The sequence below is a fragment of the Oncorhynchus tshawytscha genome, linkage group LG27 (genome assembly GCF_018296145.1).
Source record: "Oncorhynchus tshawytscha isolate Ot180627B linkage group LG27, Otsh_v2.0, whole genome shotgun sequence".
NCBI classification, from domain to species: Eukaryota; Metazoa; Chordata; class Actinopteri; order Salmoniformes; family Salmonidae; genus Oncorhynchus; species Oncorhynchus tshawytscha.
Window position 1 is genome coordinate 19,009,699 of NC_056455.1, and position 20,747 is coordinate 19,030,445.

General features: G+C 43.1%; 4 protein-coding genes across 7 annotated transcripts in view; 2 read left to right on the forward strand and 2 right to left on the reverse strand.

The window, feature by feature from the left end:
* Positions 1-32: 32 nt before the first annotated feature.
* rnf113a (ring finger protein 113A) lies at positions 33-2,828 on the reverse strand. The gene is made up of 10 exons (XM_024433781.2): positions 2,678-2,828; positions 2,313-2,392; positions 2,128-2,226; positions 1,873-1,980; positions 1,607-1,716; positions 1,391-1,497; positions 1,181-1,270; positions 980-1,073; positions 785-891; positions 33-207 (listed from the first exon to the last, which is right to left on the reverse strand). The coding sequence occupies exons 1-10, from the start codon at positions 2,778-2,780 to the stop codon at positions 140-142; spliced, it is 966 nt and encodes a 321-aa protein (XP_024289549.1). The 5' UTR covers positions 2,781-2,828; the 3' UTR covers positions 33-139.
* A 341-nt stretch (positions 2,829-3,169) lies between these two features.
* Positions 3,170-17,956, forward strand: rundc3aa (RUN domain containing 3Aa). The gene is made up of 11 exons (XM_042307377.1): positions 3,170-3,430; positions 12,794-12,909; positions 13,220-13,353; positions 13,490-13,575; positions 13,679-13,768; positions 13,856-13,936; positions 14,062-14,227; positions 15,449-15,606; positions 15,745-15,864; positions 16,274-16,365; positions 16,673-17,956. The coding sequence occupies exons 1-11, from the start codon at positions 3,324-3,326 to the stop codon at positions 16,813-16,815; spliced, it is 1,293 nt and encodes a 430-aa protein (XP_042163311.1). The 5' UTR covers positions 3,170-3,323; the 3' UTR covers positions 16,816-17,956.
* zwi (zwilling) lies at positions 5,382-11,853 on the reverse strand. 3 transcript variants are annotated; one of them, XR_006080122.1, is made up of 2 exons: positions 11,436-11,853; positions 5,382-7,430 (listed from the first exon to the last, which is right to left on the reverse strand). XR_006080122.1 is itself a non-coding variant. In XM_042307380.1 (2 exons), exon 2 carries the CDS (start codon positions 10,026-10,028, stop codon positions 9,780-9,782), a length of 249 nt encoding a protein of 82 aa, XP_042163314.1. In that variant the 5' UTR covers positions 10,029-10,718; positions 11,436-11,853; the 3' UTR covers positions 9,678-9,779. The 3 variants fall into 3 exon arrangements, 1 of the variants encoding a protein (XP_042163314.1); XR_006080121.1 differs by lacking the exon at positions 5,382-7,430 and adding an exon at positions 7,914-8,845; XM_042307380.1 differs by lacking the exon at positions 5,382-7,430 and adding an exon at positions 9,678-10,718.
* A 122-nt stretch (positions 17,957-18,078) lies between the features above and the next one.
* LOC112228576 (glycoprotein-N-acetylgalactosamine 3-beta-galactosyltransferase 1-like) overlaps positions 18,079-20,747 on the forward strand; it is a 4,258-nt gene continuing 1,589 nt past the window's right edge. Inside the window, exons 1-3 of one of the 2 annotated variants that reach the window (XM_024394008.2) lie at positions 18,079-18,439; positions 19,537-19,720; positions 19,824-20,112. In XM_024394008.2, coding sequence (XP_024249776.2) covers positions 19,537-19,720; positions 19,824-20,112 — 473 coding nt within the window. In that variant the 5' untranslated portion in view covers positions 18,079-18,439. The remainder of the gene's footprint in view (positions 18,440-19,536; positions 19,721-19,823; positions 20,113-20,747) is intronic. The other variant, XM_042307379.1, reaches the window with a different exon arrangement.

Here is a 20,747-nt window from a genome sequence, read left to right on the forward strand (position 1 = left end):
CACTGTCATTGTATTGTAAGTAATCAGTCAACTATTTAAAAATCGAGTTTTATTCCAGAAGGCTTGACAATGAAACAACACAGTGGAGAGGAGACAGACACTGATGAAATTGGACAGGTACTGTATTTACAGTAGGTTGCTAATCTTCTTCATCAGAGGGTGGCTGGTCTAGCATGGCTTGGTGTTTGGCGATCTTGGCTGCCAGCTCTGTAGAGAGAGAGAGAGAACATTTAGGGCTACTGCCTGGAGCTTATTAACTTTACACAGCCACGGGCCTGAATATTCGAGCAGTGAGCTTTTTCTATTTGACTGACTATAGACGAGTCCTTTACCCGATTACAATCTCTTGCCTGTCTATCAAAACTCCTTGCTCCGGCCAAATGCCACTGGACATTAATTTCTGGAGCCGAGTACCTCCCCTAAGATTCCTAGAATGGAAATACATTCTTGACTGTGATTGGGGCCAGAACACACATGGGTAAAGCAACATTTAAATAATGTGTCATTGGTACTCTGGTTAGAGATTATCCAATTGCTGATGACCTTGTTTTGTACAACACTCATTTTAACGTCAATGATTGTGGTCTCAGACTAATGTAGCGTACGATGGAGCAGAGGAATTCAGCTTGAGGAGTCAGGCAACATAAGCTCCATGGTTAACAAACTACAGTAGCTTTACTTTTGTTATCTTAGCTTAAAGTGATGCTTTGGTGGACCATCCAAGACCTAATGTTCATGCCATACCACTATGCTGACCATGGTAATTGAGATGCCTCATCCTCACCTTTAGCTGGGTTGAAGACGCCGTTGGTCTGGACGTTACATACATAGCAGCGCTGGGACTTGCGGTAGTGCTGAAGAGCACAGGTCTCACAGAAGTAGTGCCGACACCTGCGGGAGACAAGACATGAGCGGTTTGATTAGCTGGAAGTTTCTCTACACACAATGGTGAAGGAGTTCTTAAGGAGCATTGTCTTACTTGGTGATGACGGGGTTCTTAAAGGACTCTCGGCAGATGAAGCATTTGAAGGGCATGTCCTCCTCGTCACTGCTCACCTCGTAGTTCTCATCATCTACATACAGACCACACATCACTGAACAGCTGTATATCACACACGTCAACTCTAATCTGAATCTTAAATCTACACAGCCCTGTGTTTCTCCCCTGTTGTGACCTCACCGTTGGCCCCATAGCGCCCCTCGTCCAGCTCCCTCTCAATCTGCCAGCCATGTTTGTAGTCTGAGCGGTCATGGAGGAATTTGCAGCTGTCTAAGGAGGAAAAAGAAACTTGAAGAGACTTCCACAGATGATTAATTCAAGTTGGGAAAGGAGGACCTATGCAAAGCTCGACATTGGGGGAGGCAACCTTCCAGCAAAGTCCTTACTCACCTCCAAAGCCACAGAAGCCAGTCTCTTTGTAGTCCTTACAGATGTCTGGCTGGTAGTCCCACCTCACTGTGGCTCTCAGGTGCTCTGGGGCCCGAATTGGGCCCTTCCTGACAAAAGAAAAGATTAAACACTGATGATGCAAATACATAGCAAAAACAATTAAAACTTTCCCCAAGACATTTCAACTTTACTCTGTCACATAACATGCATCCACACCTGACCATGCCAGATGATGCATTTCCCATGGTGGAGTCTTTGGGCTTGATGTGCTTTTTGTAGTTGTTCATTCCTCTGTAGATCTTATCATCCTCTTTACCGGTCAGCTCCTGGTGAGGGAGAGGATAGAGACCCTTATTAAGCATTTGCGGACCAACGCTGTCCCAATTTACAACAAAACTGGGGGAAGAATGCAAATGATACAATACTAAGATGAAGATACACGAAGGAATCAAAGTTCCTCCAACAAGAGACAGATGTCTTGCCTCCTGGATCTTCTGACTCCTCTCAAAGATGGCCTGTGCATCATTGTCCTTTGCTGTGTCCAGCTCATAGATTGCAGTTGCTCCCATGTCATCTGGCCCCTCTGGTTTCTATACACAGCGAAGGGAGGAGGACGAGATTGATAGCTTTATACAGGGCTGAGCAATAAAGGAGCAGGTAGGATATAAATACAAAACATTGTTAATAGATTAATTCATAGATTAATGGGTAGAGAGGTATTTTTCAAAATAACTCACCGCTGACCGTGTGGACTTGTAAGCGACAGTGACTTTCTTTCTTTCTTTCTCCTCGTCACTTTCAGCAGATGACACCTCCTCTCTCTCTACTTTTTTTGTCTGGGAAGAAGAGAAGAATGATTTCACACTATAAAAAATGTTTCGTATAAAGACTGATTCGTTTGTAGTCAGTCATGCGACGTTACCCTTTGAATCATAGGGTTTGCTGAACCCGTCTTTTTTTCTTTTCTGACGACGGCATTCTTGTCTTCGTCACTGTTGCCATCTGACAATGAGGCAAGCATCACCATGTGAGTGGGACATTTCAGTGTTTACAGTACTCGGCCACTTACACAATCATTTCCATGGCTTGGGTGTTTTATAGTTGGCAGTAGTTTTGTTTTTACTTAGCCCAATCTTAACGCCTTACTAAATAAACTAAATAAACTTAAAATGTTAGCTAACTAGGTTAGTTCGCTACTATAGCTAGCTCGAGGACTATTACTAATAGCCATGGTTTTCATGCACAAAGCAGTCTTTTTGTTAGCTTTTGAAACAACACTGAGCTCACCTTTGTCACTGTCACTGGCTTTTCTCTTCCGAGCGTTGCATTTTTTGGTAGATTTTTTAAATAGAAAAGTACAGGTTGCCTTGGGTTCCCCTGACTCCGCCATCTTTCATTCTGTTTACAAAGAAATGGTGAAGTACGATTTTAGAGCGACCTCTAGCGTCGAGGAGTCACAATCATTTGGCACAGTATTCCACCTTGTGGCCAATTATCTACAGTACAACATATACAATTAAGTAGACTACATTTGCATTTATTTCATGCCAATTTCTAATTGTTTTATTGCATATTATTTGTAAGATATCTTGTGGCGCAACTAAATAATATCATTTTATATAGTGTTATAAAACCGCAAAGCACGTTATGATAAAATGTAGGATTATTAAATTATAGGATATTTTATGTAGGATAAATCAACATATGTGCATTGGGTATCTTGATGCAGAGGGTATTTTAATTATACTCTCTGTCTATTCACCCTGCCCAACTCGACCCTGCACAACTCCATCGTTGTGCGTCAACGTAGAGCCCACTAATTAAGCATCAGCTTCTCGCGGAGAAGTGAGGACACCGGAATATATGGCATAGGCCTGCGGAGGGAGGGGTCTTGGTGGTGCAGGGCTACCGGAAGGCTCCGTACCGCTGCTGAATGGAATCCGGCTGTGTCCGAAAAGCAATGGCTATGGGTTTGACATCGAAAAAGGCATCTTCTCGGAGCGTCGGCGTGGAGCGAAAAAATCTCATCACCGTATGCAGGTAAACACAAGGGAGCAGAGGTTTCGTGTGGTTGGCACGTAATGTTAACCACACATATTAGTTAATGCATGCATGGAAATCAATGTGTAATGGCTTAGGCTACAATGTATTAAGCGTTCGAATAATTTGCGGCTGCAATTAGTTAAGTGTTAGTGCCAGCTCTGTGTCCTGTGTTTGTTCCCAATCATATATTCTCATAAGAAAACGAAAAGAAAAACAAAAGGCAACATATTCCACAGCTATGGGCACTGTGGTAGCCGATACATTAGGCTACTTGGGGAAATTTAAATGGATAAATGTTTTATGTTTTTTAAAATCTTGGTAAATAACGGTGAGAGAGAATCAGATCGCTTTAAAAATAAACAGCCACATATGCGGTTTCACCTTGGTGGACACCCGGCTGTCTCCGCCGCTATGTCGGCCTATTTGAAAGGAAAGTGGATTAAATGGGGTGTGTGAGGCCTATGTTTGAGAGAGCATAGGTCCACCAGAATTCCCCAGGTCGGTGATGTCGCAATGACGACAACCTTCTTGGAACGAGGACATTATTTACCGCTTATAGAAATGCTGCTCCAAGATAATGACATCACAGTGAAATCGGATGTTTATTATGGTCATTGAATGCTGCTGTGCTTTTATTTCATCTTTCATTATGCAACTAAAGAACACATTCCAGAGGCCTAGGAATTTAACTGCCTCATTCAGGGGCAGAATGACAGATTTTTACCTTGTCAGCTGCGGATTCAATCTTGCAACCTTACGGTTAACTAGTCCAACGCTCTAACCACCTGCCTCTCATTCAGAAAAAAGTATAGGCCTATCTTATTAAAATCAATCAATCATAATTTTTACACAAAGTTGATGATATTACTAGTTTATCTAGCGTGTCCTGCGTTGCATATAATTGATACCAGAGTCCTTGATACCTACAGCTGCCTTTCTTAAAATGAATAGAAGTATATATTTTTAAATCTGCATATTTAGCAGTCATAACCAGGTGAAATTGTGTCCCCAGATTGTGTATATGCAACAGTTTGGGCCACCTAATTTGCCAGAATTTTACGTAATTATGTCATGGGAATGCTATTTGATAACTTGACCTCCTTCACCAAGTTATGTTTTACCCAATGTAGGCTAATGTATCATCAGTGCTCCATCCTAGAATATTCCTATTTGTAAAGGCATAATTAATGTGAAATACAAATACTTCATGATGATAAACATTTGTTATGTAAATTAATATAATACTATATTCAATTCTATATATATATATTCACAATTATTTTGAGTGCATATGTGTTTTTGCAAAATACTGAAAGAATAAACCCAATGTGTCTTATCTCCAATAATGTGTCCTTATGTCATCTATACTGTAAGCTTCCTCTTCACTGTGTGTCCTCATCTCCGTCTGAGTCATCATGGTTTATATCCCTGTCTTCATATAAGGAGCTCCAGTAGGAACAGCAACTGGATTGTTGCCTCAGAAACGTGTGGGTCTGTGGCCTGCAGCTTGTATGTTAGCAATGTGAATATATTATCTGTGGGCACCCTCATGATTAGACGTGAAACTATCAGATGAAGCTTGTATGTGTCCAGTGTGTGCTGTCACTCTGTGCGGCCAGGAGACCCATTGTCTTGCTGTCAGGGACACAACATTTTATCTCCTGAGGGAGGCATTGTTCTAAGGGGACCAACGGGAGTGACATCACTCAAGCTCCTGGTGCTCTCACTAAATAATTTCTCGACAAAAAAAATAGCAGAAAATGAGTTACGCATTCAATGTGGAGTGTTGGGAGGCTTATATGGTTCATTGTTACAAATCATGGATATCTTGCCTTCCTTCCAATCCGATGACATCGACATTGGCCACATCCTCATGATATGACATGTTGAGTTTAGTGTTTGTTTGCTGCTTGGATAGAAGAATAGAGACAAATGAAAACTCCAGGAACACGATCAAGCACTTTTTTATTACAGCACCTCTCTGTCAAGGGTTCTGTCTGCATTTAGTGGAACATAGTGTAATAGAACACATAGAACAGACATGGATCATGACCATAAATAATGTTTTCAAAGACATAGACTTCAGACTCCAAGAAGGATTAGCGAGAGAACAAAGAGACATTTGTTGCAGTTCGGTCATTTTTCAGACACTGACCGTGCCAAGAACATTTAATCCAAGACATTTAAAGACACAGGCACAGGACACAAAACAAAACAAAAAATGTTCACAACAGTTTTTCATCAGTAATGCTAATCATACAGTTGTCTCCACTTGGAAAGACATGAATTACTTTTCAATGAGAGCTATGAATTAAGTTTATTGCAAGGGTAATACATGTATTCCCCAGGCTTTGAATATCTGAAAGCATCTGTGTCGATGTCAAGTCTACCTTTTGTATTGTGCAGTCTAAGATGGGCTGTAAGTCAGAGGCCTCTTTTCCTGCCAGACAGACGTGTATCATACTTCCATGTGTCAGCCAATGACAGCCCTTGTCCCAGGTGGTGTTCAAGTTGACAAAGGTTGTGAATGTTTGTGACCTCAGGACCTCTGGCTGTGCATAGAGTCAGGTTGATGTTGTGTGTGTGTCTCAATGTGTAGGCAGGGCTACCAGCAGGGCAGAGCAGGGCAGCCTTGTGGCAAAGAATAGAGGGTGGATCTGTGCTCCAGACTAATGCCAAGAGTAATGGAGGGAGTCATGAAAAAGGTTTGACTGATATGGACACAGTTATCTTCAGATCATTAGCCATCCCTCCCAACGTAGCCCAAATTAGTGTTCAGTTAGCACACCAGCCCAAGCATGATCCTTCTTCTAACACTAGTGCACGTGTATATATTTTCAATTTGAATACAAAACATTTCCTCCACTATCACAACACACACATTTACCAGACATCGACACACATAGATTAACATGTTTGGATTTCCTATTTTTCATTTTTTTTGGAAGTAAATCCTTGGTTTGAGGCCTATTTGTGTATGATAATAGAACATTCAGAGTTGTTCTTGATTACTGAATTTGAATCTGTTTACTGTGTCATTGACCCTTGGTGAAATGCTGGACCCAGTACTTCATCCCCATGCCAATTTGTCATCAGGGATCATAATGGATTTTGCCAAAGTGGCATCACACTCCCATTCAAAGCTCTTCCTCCAAGTCATTAACATGGTTGTTGTAGTGCTATACTGATATAGTAGGGTTCAGTAATACTAGTAGACGTATTCTGTGATGGCCCTGTTTTCGACACCAAAGCCCAGATATAGTGACTTCTAAAATGCAGTGATCTGATGTGTCAAAGTGACCTCCCCATTACATCATGTTTCATCGACTGAACCTATTCTGATGACAGAGATTTCCATGCACAGCAATAGACAGTACAGTGACGGAAATCTGGAAATACTCTCAACATCACAGGGAACTATTGTTGCTTCCCCGGGTCAAAGGTCTTAGGTCAATAGTTAAGTCAGCAGAGGTCATAGATATACAGTATGGTCCAGCTGGTAGTCTCCAAGTGGAAAAGTCTCATGTATTCATGTACTAATTTGATGTGTGTTTGAAAATGACTGAAGAAATCTCAGTTGGAGCTTGGCACCATCAACTTTTCAAGTTCTGAGAAAAAAATAACTTTTGAAGGAGATACCACTCATGCCTTAAGCTGGCTTTCATTTATAAGTATTTACCATGGCCAGAATAATAATAAAATGTCAAGAATAAAATAAGTCTTACAAAACAGTATAGCTGTTGCTATGGGCTACATATGTTTTTAAAACATGACGGGACCAGAGTGTCATCTGTACTTGGTTCATTTGAGAGAAACAGACTGTACCAATAGCTGCTATTTTACCTTATTGAAAGAGGCCAAACCAGGAGAAACAGCTATCACTAGGGAATCTTGTTACAGGCCAGTTGATATTTTACTTTGTTGCATATTCTGGCCTAAGAGCTCTCATGACGAGGTCCATGACTGGATGAACACTGTTGGTGCCAACATGTTGAACCTAAGAAAACAACATAAATAAGATAGTTAAAGATTTGGAGGTCCTACCCTATTGCACCCGTGCTCCCTGTAAATAAAAGTGGATGAGATGAGAAGGAAGAACAAGTCATCTTTTGAGTTTTGAAGCCTTCAATTGTTTTGGGTGTGGCTGGGGAGAATGGGCCATTACTGTCTCTGTTGCAATATCCTGAGGAGGACTTATAAAGTGGGACCAGCTGCACAATGATTGTGAAGGACTTTGAAACTTGAATGTGGCTTCTGTGAGGGACTGCACAGTATGGTTCTTCACTCTGAGTGTGTCCTTTCTTGTGTTAAACAATGGCAAAGCACCACAAATGGTCTCCTCGCTCTCTCTCTCTCACCCCCTCTCTCTCTACCCCTTTCTCTCTCTCACCCCTCTCTCTCTCTCTCAGCTCTCTCTCCTCTCTCTCTACCCCCTCTCTCTCTCTCTACCCCCCTCTCTCTCTACCCCTCTCTCTCTCTACCCCTCTCTCTCTCTCTCCTCTCTCTCTCTCTCTCTCTCTCTCTCTCTCAGCCTCAGGGTTCCACTGCTCTACGTTTTCCTCATAAAAACCCTTCTCATCCACTCAGAAGTTGCTGTCCCATTGTTCATTGTGCACATTAAAGCAGCACTCGGAGCCTGCCATCCTAGAATAACAAATTATCATCGTAATATTGGTGTTCTTTTCAGCCTGATTTATCCTCTTGTTTCCCTCTTGTTTTCACATATTTCTAGCATATTATTGCACAAATGATCTCTGCCTTACTATAAACATAAGCAAGGTTCATTAGCATTGCAATGTGAACGTTACCAGCAGGACCAAACACTTAACATTACAGTGTATATATACACTATTATACAAGTTCAGATATCACTTGAACCTTTCCCCACCTATTTCTTCTCCTATTACCATATTTACTGTCTGTGACATACTATATCCTTCATATCACATCCCCTCATCATGTTCATTATTATGACTTATGCCTTCAGTTCTTCCCAGCCCAGCACCTCTATTTTTCTACTCCTCCAAATGCACATACACTGGCCATGAGACACCCTGCCTGGTTCCTCATTCCCTTCACATTCACTTCACTGACATGTGAGGCACACCCTTCCAGCTATTGACATTGCTTGATGTGACACATTATTTTGGTCATAACGTTTGAAATCTCTCCGTCAGAGCAAATAAGTCAACTAATTCTATCTCCTCCCATGATATTGCATGGTGCATAGACACAGGGCTTGCATCTCCTCCCTTGGCTGAGCTCATCTCCCCTATGGGAGGGATCCTCCAGGTGCACGCACACCCAGTAGAGAATCTGAAACACACCATCAGACAGACAGTGTTCACTTCACATGGCCGTGGTCAGGGAGGAATCCTCCAGTGTCAGCTGATCCTGCTGGTTAGGCCAAGACTGGGGAGAGGAGAGGAGAGGGGAGGGGGGCGATGAGGGAGAGAGTCAGACAACGTGGGGAAGAGTTAAAATTGTGATTGAGAGCTGTCAATCCTAATCTTCTGAGATTATTTTGGACAAATTAGAGAACCCTGATCCTAAATTGTATTGTAAATGAAGCACAACTGAACATAAGTACAGTAGGAAAGGTACCAAAAGAACAAGGGGACGTTTGAAGAGAGCTGAGAGTGGGTTTGGCTGGGATCCGAGAGGAGTGAGAGGGGCACAAAAGATGTTTGTTTTAAGGCCGGGCAGTTGTTTTTCAGTGACAAATCGTACCAAGTGTATCTTGCTGTGGCACTCAATCCATTAGCATTTAAGTCATACCAGTTATTACTGCTCTAACTCCCCTTCATATCGAGAGACATTATCAATTTCTAATCATTCAACAACAGTATTAGATTCTGATGTTGTAATCACATAAACTGATTTTACTGATAATCAGAGATGACCATCTTGCTAACTACGGATTTCCTTGACATATCAGGACTGCAGAAATACCTAAAGTGCCTAATTGTCATAGAATATTGCAACAATGTAGCAGGCCAAATGTTCTCAAAGTTTTGTTCTCTAGGCAACTGAATAGGGTGTCCAACAATAACATGTACAACAGACATTGACTTCTGCACAACACATAACTCACCTGGAATCATGGGTAGAGTAGAACACATCTAAGAATTCTAAAACCACTGACCTGTTTCCTTGATTAAAATCCTGTTTGATCAAAACAGTAAAATGGTCCAAAGCAAAATAATCCAGTGTTTTAGAAGTCAGTTTAGATATAGTCTGTGTAGATGTTGTGGTGATGTCCTTATGTCCCCTGTGATGGTGTTGTTGTCTTTCCGTTTTGTTGAGTTAGCCACCAGTCCCTCCACCCAATGATGTCCCCTCTCATCTAGAGGGTCTTGCGTTTGGCGAAAAAGGCTTTTCGAAACGAGGTGGTGGTGGTACCCCTGCTGAAGGAGGCATTGCCCATAGTGAGCTTGGTCTTGGCACTGGCGATGGTGGAGGCGCCCAGAGAAGTGGTCTTCTTGCCCCTGGTGATAGACGAGTTGCCCACAGTGAGCTTGGTCTTGCCCCTCTTGATAGTGGTGTTTCCCAGGGAGAGGGCCGTCTTCCCCTCGGTGATGCTGGTGTTGCCCATTGAGAAGAAGGTTGAATTCCTGACCCTGCTGAGGTGGTGGATTTTGGGGTTCACTCGGCGCGACACATTGCACGCTCATGCAGCACACCCCGCTCAGTAAAGCTTGGTTGTGATAGTAACAGTAACGAGAGTCCAGAGTAGACCAGAATGCTAAGTGTGGATAGTGCTACCCCCCCCGTGTCACATAATGCCTTCGTTGAGCTTTTAGACGTGGGCTCTGGAAGGCCACATACCACCCATGTGTCCCTGTGATTGGACAGAGGCAGCCGTAGGTGGCTGTAGCCTATCTGAGGGCTTGGTACAGTGGAACGATTGTCCCATCACCACCACGATGCGGCTGAAGGAGACATTGTTGCCCAGAGGACAATATGTGGTGACATCACTTGATCCTGCGGCATTGTTGCCTATATCCCCTGATTGTAAATCCTTAGTTCTGTGTGAAGCTGTATAGAACATGTGCATCATGAAACATATCATGTGAGACATTATTATATAGGCAAGGATGTTGACGTAAGTTCATGTTTTCCATCAATGACCTATGACCTCTCTTCTCAAATGTGCAATGTGGCTTCAGTCTCCAATATGGGTGTGGCTCTTAGGATTTTTCCAAGTGTCTGTGTCCATAAAATGGTCTATTCCATCTAGAGATGATCAGATAATCTTCTATTCCATTTGTCTATGGTCCTTGTCCTTTAGTATGAAAATAATTCATTATTCCACTTCAGGATAGTACATATCAATTGTTTCCTACTACTTGTATGTTATATAATATGTCAAATTTGCAAACAAACAAAATCAAGCCAAGCAGTGTTGAAGCAGTTATTTTATAAGCATCAGGTTACATCAATCAATCAGTTATGACAGACACATTTCCATCAGGTTACATCAATCAATCAGTTATGACAGACACATTTCCTAGTTTAAGACCGTCCTTTATAAACTGAACATAGCATAGTTATTGTAATGTGTTCAACCTTGAAACAGACCAATTTCATCAGCATGCAATTGTTGTTTTATAACAAATGGGGACATTTAAACTGTATTTTTGCTTCAGAGAATTACCGTTGAGGTTCTCTGTTGAACAGCACACTGATGATGACACATGCTCTGTCCAGTGTCTCCACATACACCACACACAGCTGTGTCCTCCTGCCTCCCTCCCTGCCAACACACCACCAACCTCATCTCCTCCGTCACACATCTGAATATCTGATTTCAAGCCTGTTAGATCCGTAACACATCCGAACAACACTCTCATCATGTGGGATTCATTTTGAAAGACATGCTCAAATGTTTTTCTTCGAAAACATGAATGCTTCATTGACACTCGAGCTGCAGAATGCTGCACATTGATCAGACACATGGAATAATTGATTAGAAATGGACATGATTTAAGCTACTACTGACCTGCTGAAACTGAGCAGATTAAAGTCCCTCTGTTTTGAGTGTAACGGTATACAATAATCACAGGTGGAAATCCCAGTAGATGTTCCGTGTAGTTTGTCTGCCCCTAGTGAGGCTGGATTTGACCACAGACACAGACTTCTCTCCATGGGTGAAGGTGAGAGTGGTCAGAGAGCTGGTGGTCTGGTCTCGTGTCACGGAGGTCTTTCCCATGGTCACAGTGATTTTTCCCAGGGTAGCGGTGGTTCTGCTCCACGAGACTGAGGACTTGCCCCAGGAGATGGCGTACTTAGTCTTCAGAATCAAGATCCTGCCCTTAGTGAAGCTAGTCTTGCTGGACAGGAAGGTGACTTTCCACTCCTCCTCTTCAGTCAAGTCTTTTTTTGACGTCCTGGTTGCTTTGGGAGTCTTGGACCTGGCATCTGAGCTCCTGTCCATTTATTCTAGGTGGTCCTGCGCTTTGACATCAGAGCCTTCCGGAAGGAGGTGGTGGTGGTTCCCCTGGTGAAACTAGCTCTGCCAAGAGCTACTGTGGTCTTCTCCCTACTGATGGTGGAGTCCCCCATGGAGGTGGTGGTCACTCCTCTGGAGACGGAGGTGTTGCCCATCGCGACCGTGGTCTTGCCCCTGGCTATGGAAGTTTTGCCCACTGCCAGGGCAGTCTTGCCCTCGGTGATGCTAGTGTTTCCCATGGAACAAGAGGCAGTCAGCCCTAGTCTGTGCCTGGACTCTCTCTTAGCTTACACTCAGCAGGCACAGCATAGCCTCTTGTGCTTAGCTCTCAGTGGGATGTGCAGTGAAATCTTGAGGTCATCAACCAAACTAAATCCGTGGCTACAGCTGTCCTAAATAGATCAGACCACCGTGTATAGAGGGGGCGGGGGGGGGGGGTTGTATTTGGTCATACTCTGATGCCGGCTGGTTCCTTACAGGGATCAGACCAAGGGACGGACAGGACCTGGGAGCCCATACTGAACAAAGGCCGCCACGCCGACAACCGTGTCATCTGCCATTGGTTGGGACAAGGGGGTTAATTGTGTTGTTGTCACGGACACTTTGCGGAGCATCTGAAGGGGGACATTGTGTTGCACACAAGACAATTGGGGGTGACCTCAGATGCATTCGCTGGCATTGCTCCCAAAGAACTAATCTCAGCTATTGTTTAGCACAAGTCAAGTACAGTAGTACATTTCTCTGCCTGTCTGCTTCTACTGTTGTTTTTTACATGATTTCTTTACTTTCAACATACTGTACCTCTTTGCTACTTGCATTTTATTGCATATATAATAGTTTTGCAAATACGTACGTAGTTATCTTGTTTGTTTCTCATTCCTCTGTCTCTCTCTTCTCCTCTCTTTTAGATTCTCGGTGAAGACACTCCTGGAAAAGTACACAGCCGAGCCCATCGATGACTCATCCGAGGAGTTTGTTAACTTCGCTGCAATCTTGGAACACATCCTCAGCCACCGCTTCAAAGGTAACATGGCAGGTATAGGACATGGAAGTGTCCATCAGTCTCTCGGTCTTCTAATTCAGGATACGGAAGCCTCAAGGCTTACCCTAGTTTCAAATGTTACTATTTACCTATTTACATAATATGTATAATGTCACACATATAATAGGCAAATGTAATGATTTTTACATGAGCTCATGGCATGTCCATCTGTTTTGACTGAGTTAAAGTGCTGATGCAAAGCCAATCTGCTGTGTTGCGTTGAGCGACAGGGACACTGTGTGGGCTGTTGTAGGAGATGGGAGTCATTGTCAGTGTTTTATCTGTGGACCAGGTCCAGGAAGCTGGTTCATCTCAGATGGCCAGCGAAGTTTCTGGGACTACATCCGGCTGGCATGCAGCAAGGTGCAGAACAACTGCATCGCCAGCATCGAAAACATTGAGAACATCAGCACCTCACGAGCCAAGGCAAGGACTGGGATCGGGTGTGTGTGTGTCTCCAGAGCTTCAGAGTAACAAATCCCTTAGCTGGCACTCACGCTCTCGTTCCCACTGACCCCGCCTTTCGCTCTCTTTCTTTCTCTCCTTCCAATGTTTCCTGCAGGGTCGGGCATGGATCCGTGTGGCGCTGATGGAGAAGCGTCTGTCTGAGTATGTGGCCACAGCCCTGAGGGACACACGGACAACCAGGTCAGATATACCACAAAATAGTATCCCATCTAGCCTATTAACTGCCAAGCTACGTTCGAAACAACATGAAAAACATAACTAATCATAAGGCTTTGCACTGCAGGAGGTTCTATGATGACGGAGCCATCATACTGAGAGAGGAGGCCACTGTTCTGACAGGCATGCTCATTGGCCTCAGTGCCATAGACTTCAGGTGAGGCAGCATTACTCAGGCCTGCAGAATCATAGCATTATTATTTGTTATTGTTATCTTAAAGTTCACAATTCTTTCTCTGTCCAGTTTTTGCTTGAAGGGGGAGGCGCTGGATGGGAAGTCCCCTGCAGTGATTGACTTCACACCTTACCTGAAGTTCACTCAGAGGTGAGACAACCACATGCCCACTTCGCGAATATATGTCATACTAGTCAGTAGCTTAGTCATACCCATAGATATGACTATAAGCGGTGTGTAACTCCCCTGCTATATTATATGTCCCCTGCTTACAGCTATGACTACCTGAGTGATGAGGATGACCGGTGCAGTGTGGACAGCAGTGCCAGTGACGAAAGTGTCCCAGAACACCCTTACATCCCCCTGGTCACCGACGAGGAGAGCTGGAGGAACAAGTGTCGCAAGATGGAGCAGAGGTTTAAGATTGTGTATGCACAGAAGGTGACCTTTTGACCTCCTGATAACCTTACATTTCTAAAGACATGGGGCAAAGAATCTCTTCCAGCTTTTCAGGTCTCCAGAGATGTTCCATCGGGTTCAAGTCCAGGCTCTGGCTGGGCCACTCAAGGACATTTCAAGACTTGTCCCCGAAGCCACTCCTGTGGTGTCTTGGCTGTGTGCTTAGGGTTGTTGTCCTGTTGGAAGGTGAACCTTCCCCCCCAGTCTGAGATCCTGAGCGCTCTGTAGCAGGTTTTCATCAAGGATCTCTCTGTACTTTGCTCCGTTCATCTTTCCCTCAATCCTGAGCAGTCTCCCTGTCCCTGCCTTTGAAAAACATCCCCACAGCAGGATGCTTCCAACACCATGCTTCACCATAGGGATGGTGCCAGGTAACGCTTGGCATTCAGGCCAAAGAGTTCAATCTTGGTTTCATCAGACCAGATCATCTTGTTTCTCGTGGTCTGAGAGTCTTTAGGTGACTTTTGGCAAATTCCAAGTGGACTTTCATGTGCCTTTTACTGAGGAGTGGCTTCCATCTGGCCACTCAACCATAAATGCTTGATTGGTAAAGTGCTGCAGAGATGATTGTCCTTCTGGAAGAGTCTTGGTGGTTCTAAACTTCTTCAATTTAAGAATGATGGAAGCCACTGTGTTTTGGGGGGCCTTTAATGCTGCAGACATGTTTTGGTACACTTTCCCAGATCTGTGCCTCGACACAATCCTGTCTCTGAGCTCTACGGACAATTCCTTCGACCTCATGGCTTGGTTTTTGCTCTGCACCGTCAACTGTGGGACCTTATGTAGACAGGTGTGAGCCTTTCCAAATCATGTCCAATCAATTGAATTTACGACAGGTGGAAACCAATCAAGTTGTAGAAACATCTCAAGGATGATCAATGGAAACAGAATGCATCTGAGCTCAATTTCGAGTTTCATAGTAAAGGGTCTGAATATTTATGTAAATTGCCTAAATTTTCTAAAATGTGTCATTATGGTGTATTGTGTGTAGATTGAGGAATTTATTTGATTTGAACCATTTTAGAATAAGGCTGTAACGTAACAAAATGTGGAAAACGTCAAGGGGTCTGAATACTTTCCGAAGGCACTGTATATAGAGTAATAATTATGTACTTTTGCGGTATGCAGAACAGTCTATCTGTGTGCACTCCAGTCCTATCTTCTAACTCTTTGTCTGCGTCTGGGTCTGTGTCTGTCATGCAGGGCTACCTGGAGGAGCTGGTGCGTCTGCGGGAGTCCCAGCTGAAGAACGTGGAGACGGAGAACAAGAAGCTGAGTGCCAGGCTGGACGAGCTCAGAGTCCAGAGCCTGCAGGAGAAGAAGGAGCTGGAGTCCATCGTACTGGAGCTGCAGGCACAACTGTGAGAGCAGTATACAAATGCACACACACTAGTATACATTGACGGGGACACATAAAACATCATAAACAGACACACACAAATGCAGTACATCACATATCAGATGATGTTAAGAGTTAATCACAAGCGTGTTCCTTCCAGCACTGCCCTCATCCCCTGTGATTCCTCCCACCTGACTAAGGATCTGTCCATCCCTCTGGTCAATCAGTGGCCCTCCATACGAGGCTACAACAACCAGGGGGACGTCAAGCTCTTCCGCAGGTATATCTACTGAATGAGTACATTTAAAGCTGCATTATGTAACTTTTTGGGCGACACAAACAAATTCACATAGAAATGGGTGATATAGACATGTCATTCTCATTGAAAGGAAGTATAAGAAGTGTATATCTGTTCTATGTGTGGTATTTCTATGCTTCCCGTTAAGTTTAATTTTTGCATCTTTTACTTTCGGTTTTGTATAGCATCTTCAACCAGCGGGTTTTGGTTTGGAAAAGATATTTCACAGTGGTTTAGATGGTACAATGATTCTCTACACTAGACTTACTTGTTTTGTCACATTAACTAAAATTAGGAAAACTATTATAATTTTAGCAAACAGGGAATTTCGAAGCGATTTCTACACAGATGTTATTGTAACCGTATTTCATGATGTCACTCATCCCTTCAGGAGAAGCTTCCACAGTTTGGAGCAGCTCTCAGCTGACGTCAGTCTGAACTCTGATTCCCAGAAGACGGATGGGCAACAGAACGGAGATACAGGTTGGTGCTCAACAGATAAATGTACATTATACAAACACATTTGTAGACGCACAGCAATGCATACTGATGCTGCAGAAATATGTGAACCGAGTCACCCACTGTCATACATGCATCAACACAAACCACACACAAACAGAAACCCACTTAGAAGAATGCATCCACATGTCCTCACAAGCGCACACATACAAAGGCATGTTTGAACAGTGTCTATGGTGTATTTTATGTGGGTGTTTTAAGTTATGCTGATAGCCAACGTGTGCTTTAGGGACAGAGTTTTATTGTGTTTTGTCTATTCTCTCCTCTGTAGGAAAAGACTACACCCCTTCTATGCTGGGTCTCTGTGGCTCTCTGGCCTCTCTCCCCAGCTGCAAGTCCATGTCCAGCCTCAAGTCCAGTGAGTGTCTGGTCAACATCAGCATGGAACCCAGCCCTGCACTCTCCCCCAGCTAGGGGGCGCCATGCCACCAGAGCTCTGTCTGCCCAGTGCAAAGCCAACAACCAACCAACCCAAACCGCCTGCCTCAACCTGGAGACACTCAATAGATCATGAACATCTACCTACCTACTGTCACTATTAACACAGTTACCAACAAAACCCTTTTTCAACCAAACCCTTCTCCAACCAACTCCACTCAACCCACTGCTTCATGTCTGCAAAGATTAGAGGGGGAAAAACTCTTCAATATTTCTGGATTTTTGTGTGGATTAAATTAAAGTTATAATGAAACTAAAAGGATCCTAGTTCGTCTGTGCCCCTCCTCACCCACACCCTCTCTCATATCCTCACACTGTCCATCCTGTTTTTTCACTGTTGTGTGTATGTGAATTCCTATGTCAAAATGTTGGCATTTAATGCCTTTTGGACACATCTAACTAGCGTAATTCAAAGCTACAAAGCTATCCAAAAGCATATTTATTTATCTATTTAAATTGTCCTCTCCTCTAGATCTCCTTATCCAAGTCTTTCTCTGCACCTGACCCATCTGGTCATTGTACTGTCTGTTTGTCAGTCTGTCCCAGCTCTGACTCAGCTTATACTATCCTCTTGCCTGCCTGTCAAAATGACAGACAAACTGGAATGACGCACTTGCGATTAAGTCAGAACACTTGGAGGACAAGGATGAACTGAATTCTAACAAAACCATCAGCTTTTCTTAGGTGTTTGAGTGGCTGCAGGTTGAGTGTTGCTAACATAGTGGCTAGATGTGTATTTGATGCATGTGGCTGAATGATATTGGCATTGTTCCTCCATTGTAATGGGTTTTGGATGGCCTGAATCTCCAAGTCATTGACCTGCTTGAGTAATCAGACATTACTCTTTCAGTATGTGTTCATGTGTGCAGCAATTGGTTACGTCTGTCTATCAACAGTTTTGTCACTTTGCTTTTTATATTTTGTTGATGAATCTGATTTTATAAATCAAGTGCTCTGTTATTTTTACACATGCATATTTGGTTATTTTTGTTCAATGACCAATGCTATTAGTTGCAATAAACTGCCTTATTTTTGTTATGTCAATCCCTTTTCAGTGAGTATTTTTTTCTCTGCAAGGGGTGTAAATGTTATTAAAGTATGTTTACCCTGAACTACTCCACTGGTTTCAACAGTATACATCTGTAATACTCATGTTGATTTTCTACTAACATAAGGATTCCATTTAAGCAGCCCTTGATTAGTTGAGACAAGTATAGCTTGTCTTACTAACATAAGCTATTGGGCCAAGAAAAAAGTAATTGGTTTCAGGACATTGTGCTGCAAACCTGCAGGACCATCGCCCAGATTTTTCCTATCGGATATGATTAAATGCACAGAAATAGAATGGACAAATCATTGTCTTGAATGTGGATACCTTTCTATTTCTATGCATTTAATCCTGTACGAAAAGGTGAAATCCAGATGGATCATTTTTGATAAACTGGGCCCAGGATTGTGTCCAAGGTGCTCTAAGGCACCATCTAGTGGTCCATTTACTGTGTCCCCAATCAATCAATTGTTGGGCAGTGCGTCTGCAGGGGTGGTGTCCAATTAACCGTCACATCAGGTCATTGTTCTGTTTCTGGAAGGTAGGGGGTTGGTATGTATGATAGAACTTTGTAAAACCAAATGTAAGATTTAGGATTGATTTGTAGGTCTAAACATGTTGGTAATGGGACATTTAGATCACTAAAGTTCACATTTAGTTTAGAGTGATTAACACTATGCTTAGCATAATTATATTTTCCCTTTCTGTAACACACATGACGTCCAGTGTTTGACACTCAAGGTGTGGGTTGATGGTCAATAGACTTATGTTATGGATTATTATCATATCTGTTGATAGTGGGTGATGCCAGACGATGTACAAGGACACACTTATTATTCACTGTAGTATTGTATTTATGACACTGTGACTCTAGCAGCTGACCAAGTCACTGCCTTCTGTTTTGACAAACCACAAGCTTCTTGGGCTGATGTTTCTATAGCTTAATAAATCAGACTTTTATACCAAATCTTGGTATACAGTCTAAAGCAAAGCACTGCAGAATCCTGGTAATGTTCCTTACAATCCAGAATGTTGAATAAAATGACATTTGAACTTACTCTATTGGTTGTCTGTGCAGTTGGTCCTTCAGCTGTTGGAAATTTGAGACAGAATATCCATCAGAAAGTATTGTTTACTCAGCTTTTTAGTGCACCGGTACTGAAGGAGACATTTCTAGCACTTGGCACAAAACCATGTAAATGCCTTGTATTATGTGTGCATGTACTTCCATCTCGTGTGTTCAGTCATGAGCAAACATCTTGATTGCCACACACAGAGCCATGTTTTGAAGTCTGTTTAATACTTTCCTGTGGATATTTTGTCATATTCCGACTAGCTGAACGACCAACACCCAGGACAATTATCAGAGTACGTTCCAGTAATTGTATTCAACATTCTTGACAGACGAGGGACGTTTCATTTTGCCTACACAATTGAAGGCCCACATTTGTGACAAGAACATTTGGTGCTGTCTGATTAGTATATAAGGGCCAGTCTCCAAGATGTCAGTTAGACATTTTCTGTGCTGGATGTGTCTCCTTGTTGCAACTTCTTATAAACCAGATTGGTTTTTGATTAACTTAGTCTGCGAATGCTCTTTTTTTGTAAACCTAGACATTACTTTTACAAAATGATTTTGTCTTGTGCAGATGATTATGTCTAAGTCCACTTCAAAGCCTTCCAGACTCTTGGATTTTATGTTCTGTGCTGGCTTTGTGTTGGGGTTCTGTCTCTGTTTCATGGCCATTGCTTACTACAAAGCATATCAGATCTCTCAGGAGACAGTGCCCTTGCCCTCACGGACCAGCAGCCTCTTGGGTGAGCTCCCTTCAGGTAAATTGGAGCTACAGTATTTGTTTTACACCTCTCAGAATATCTCCAATACACTCAGCCGCATGATCATCTTTCTCTCTCTCTCGCTCTCTCTCTCTCTTAGTACACCACTCTGATGTTGCCACTAATGCCTCAGTCCTCTCGCCTTTGCCCCCCTCCCCCACCCCCTCTTCGGGTCGACTGCTCTGCTGGGTGTTGACCTCACCCCAGACTCTGTGGACCAGAGCTAAACACATAGTGAACACCTGGGGGCCTCGCTGTGACACACTGCTCTTCATGAGCTCGAAGCCGGACCTCCTGTTCCCTGGGACCGTGCTGGCTTTGGCAACAGAGGAGGGAAGGGCCAACCTGTACAATAAGACCATGGCCGCTTTCAACTTACTGCATGACGGGTAATGCTCCCACAACACCAGTATGTTCTCCGAATCTCTCTCACATTGATGGAGGACATGATTCTGGTGGTCTAGAATCCATGTGGTATGGGAGATCTACAGTGCATTTGGAAACTATTCAGACCCCTTCCATTTTCCCACATTTTGTTCTGTTACAGCTGTATTCTAAAATGTATAAAATTAAATATACACACAATATCCTATAATGACAAAGTGAAAACAGGTTTTTATAAATGTTTGCAAATACCTTAAACTGAAACACCTTATTTACAGAAGTATTCAGACCCTTTGCTATGAGACTTGAAATTGAGCTCAGGTGCATCCTGTTTCCATTGATTATACTTGAGATGTTTCTTCAACTTGATTGGAGTCCACCTGTGGTAAATTAAATTGATTGGACATGATTTGGAAAGGCACACATCTGTCTATGTAAGGTCCCACAGTTAACAGTGCATGTCAGAGCAAAACCAAGCTATGAGCTCGTAGGAATTGTCCGTAGAGCTCTGAGATAGGATAGTGTCGAGGCACAGATCTGGGAAAGACATTTCACAACATTTCTGCAGCATTGAAGTTCCCCAAGAACACAGTGGCCTCCATCTTTCTTAAATTGAAAAAGTTTGTAACCACCAAGACTC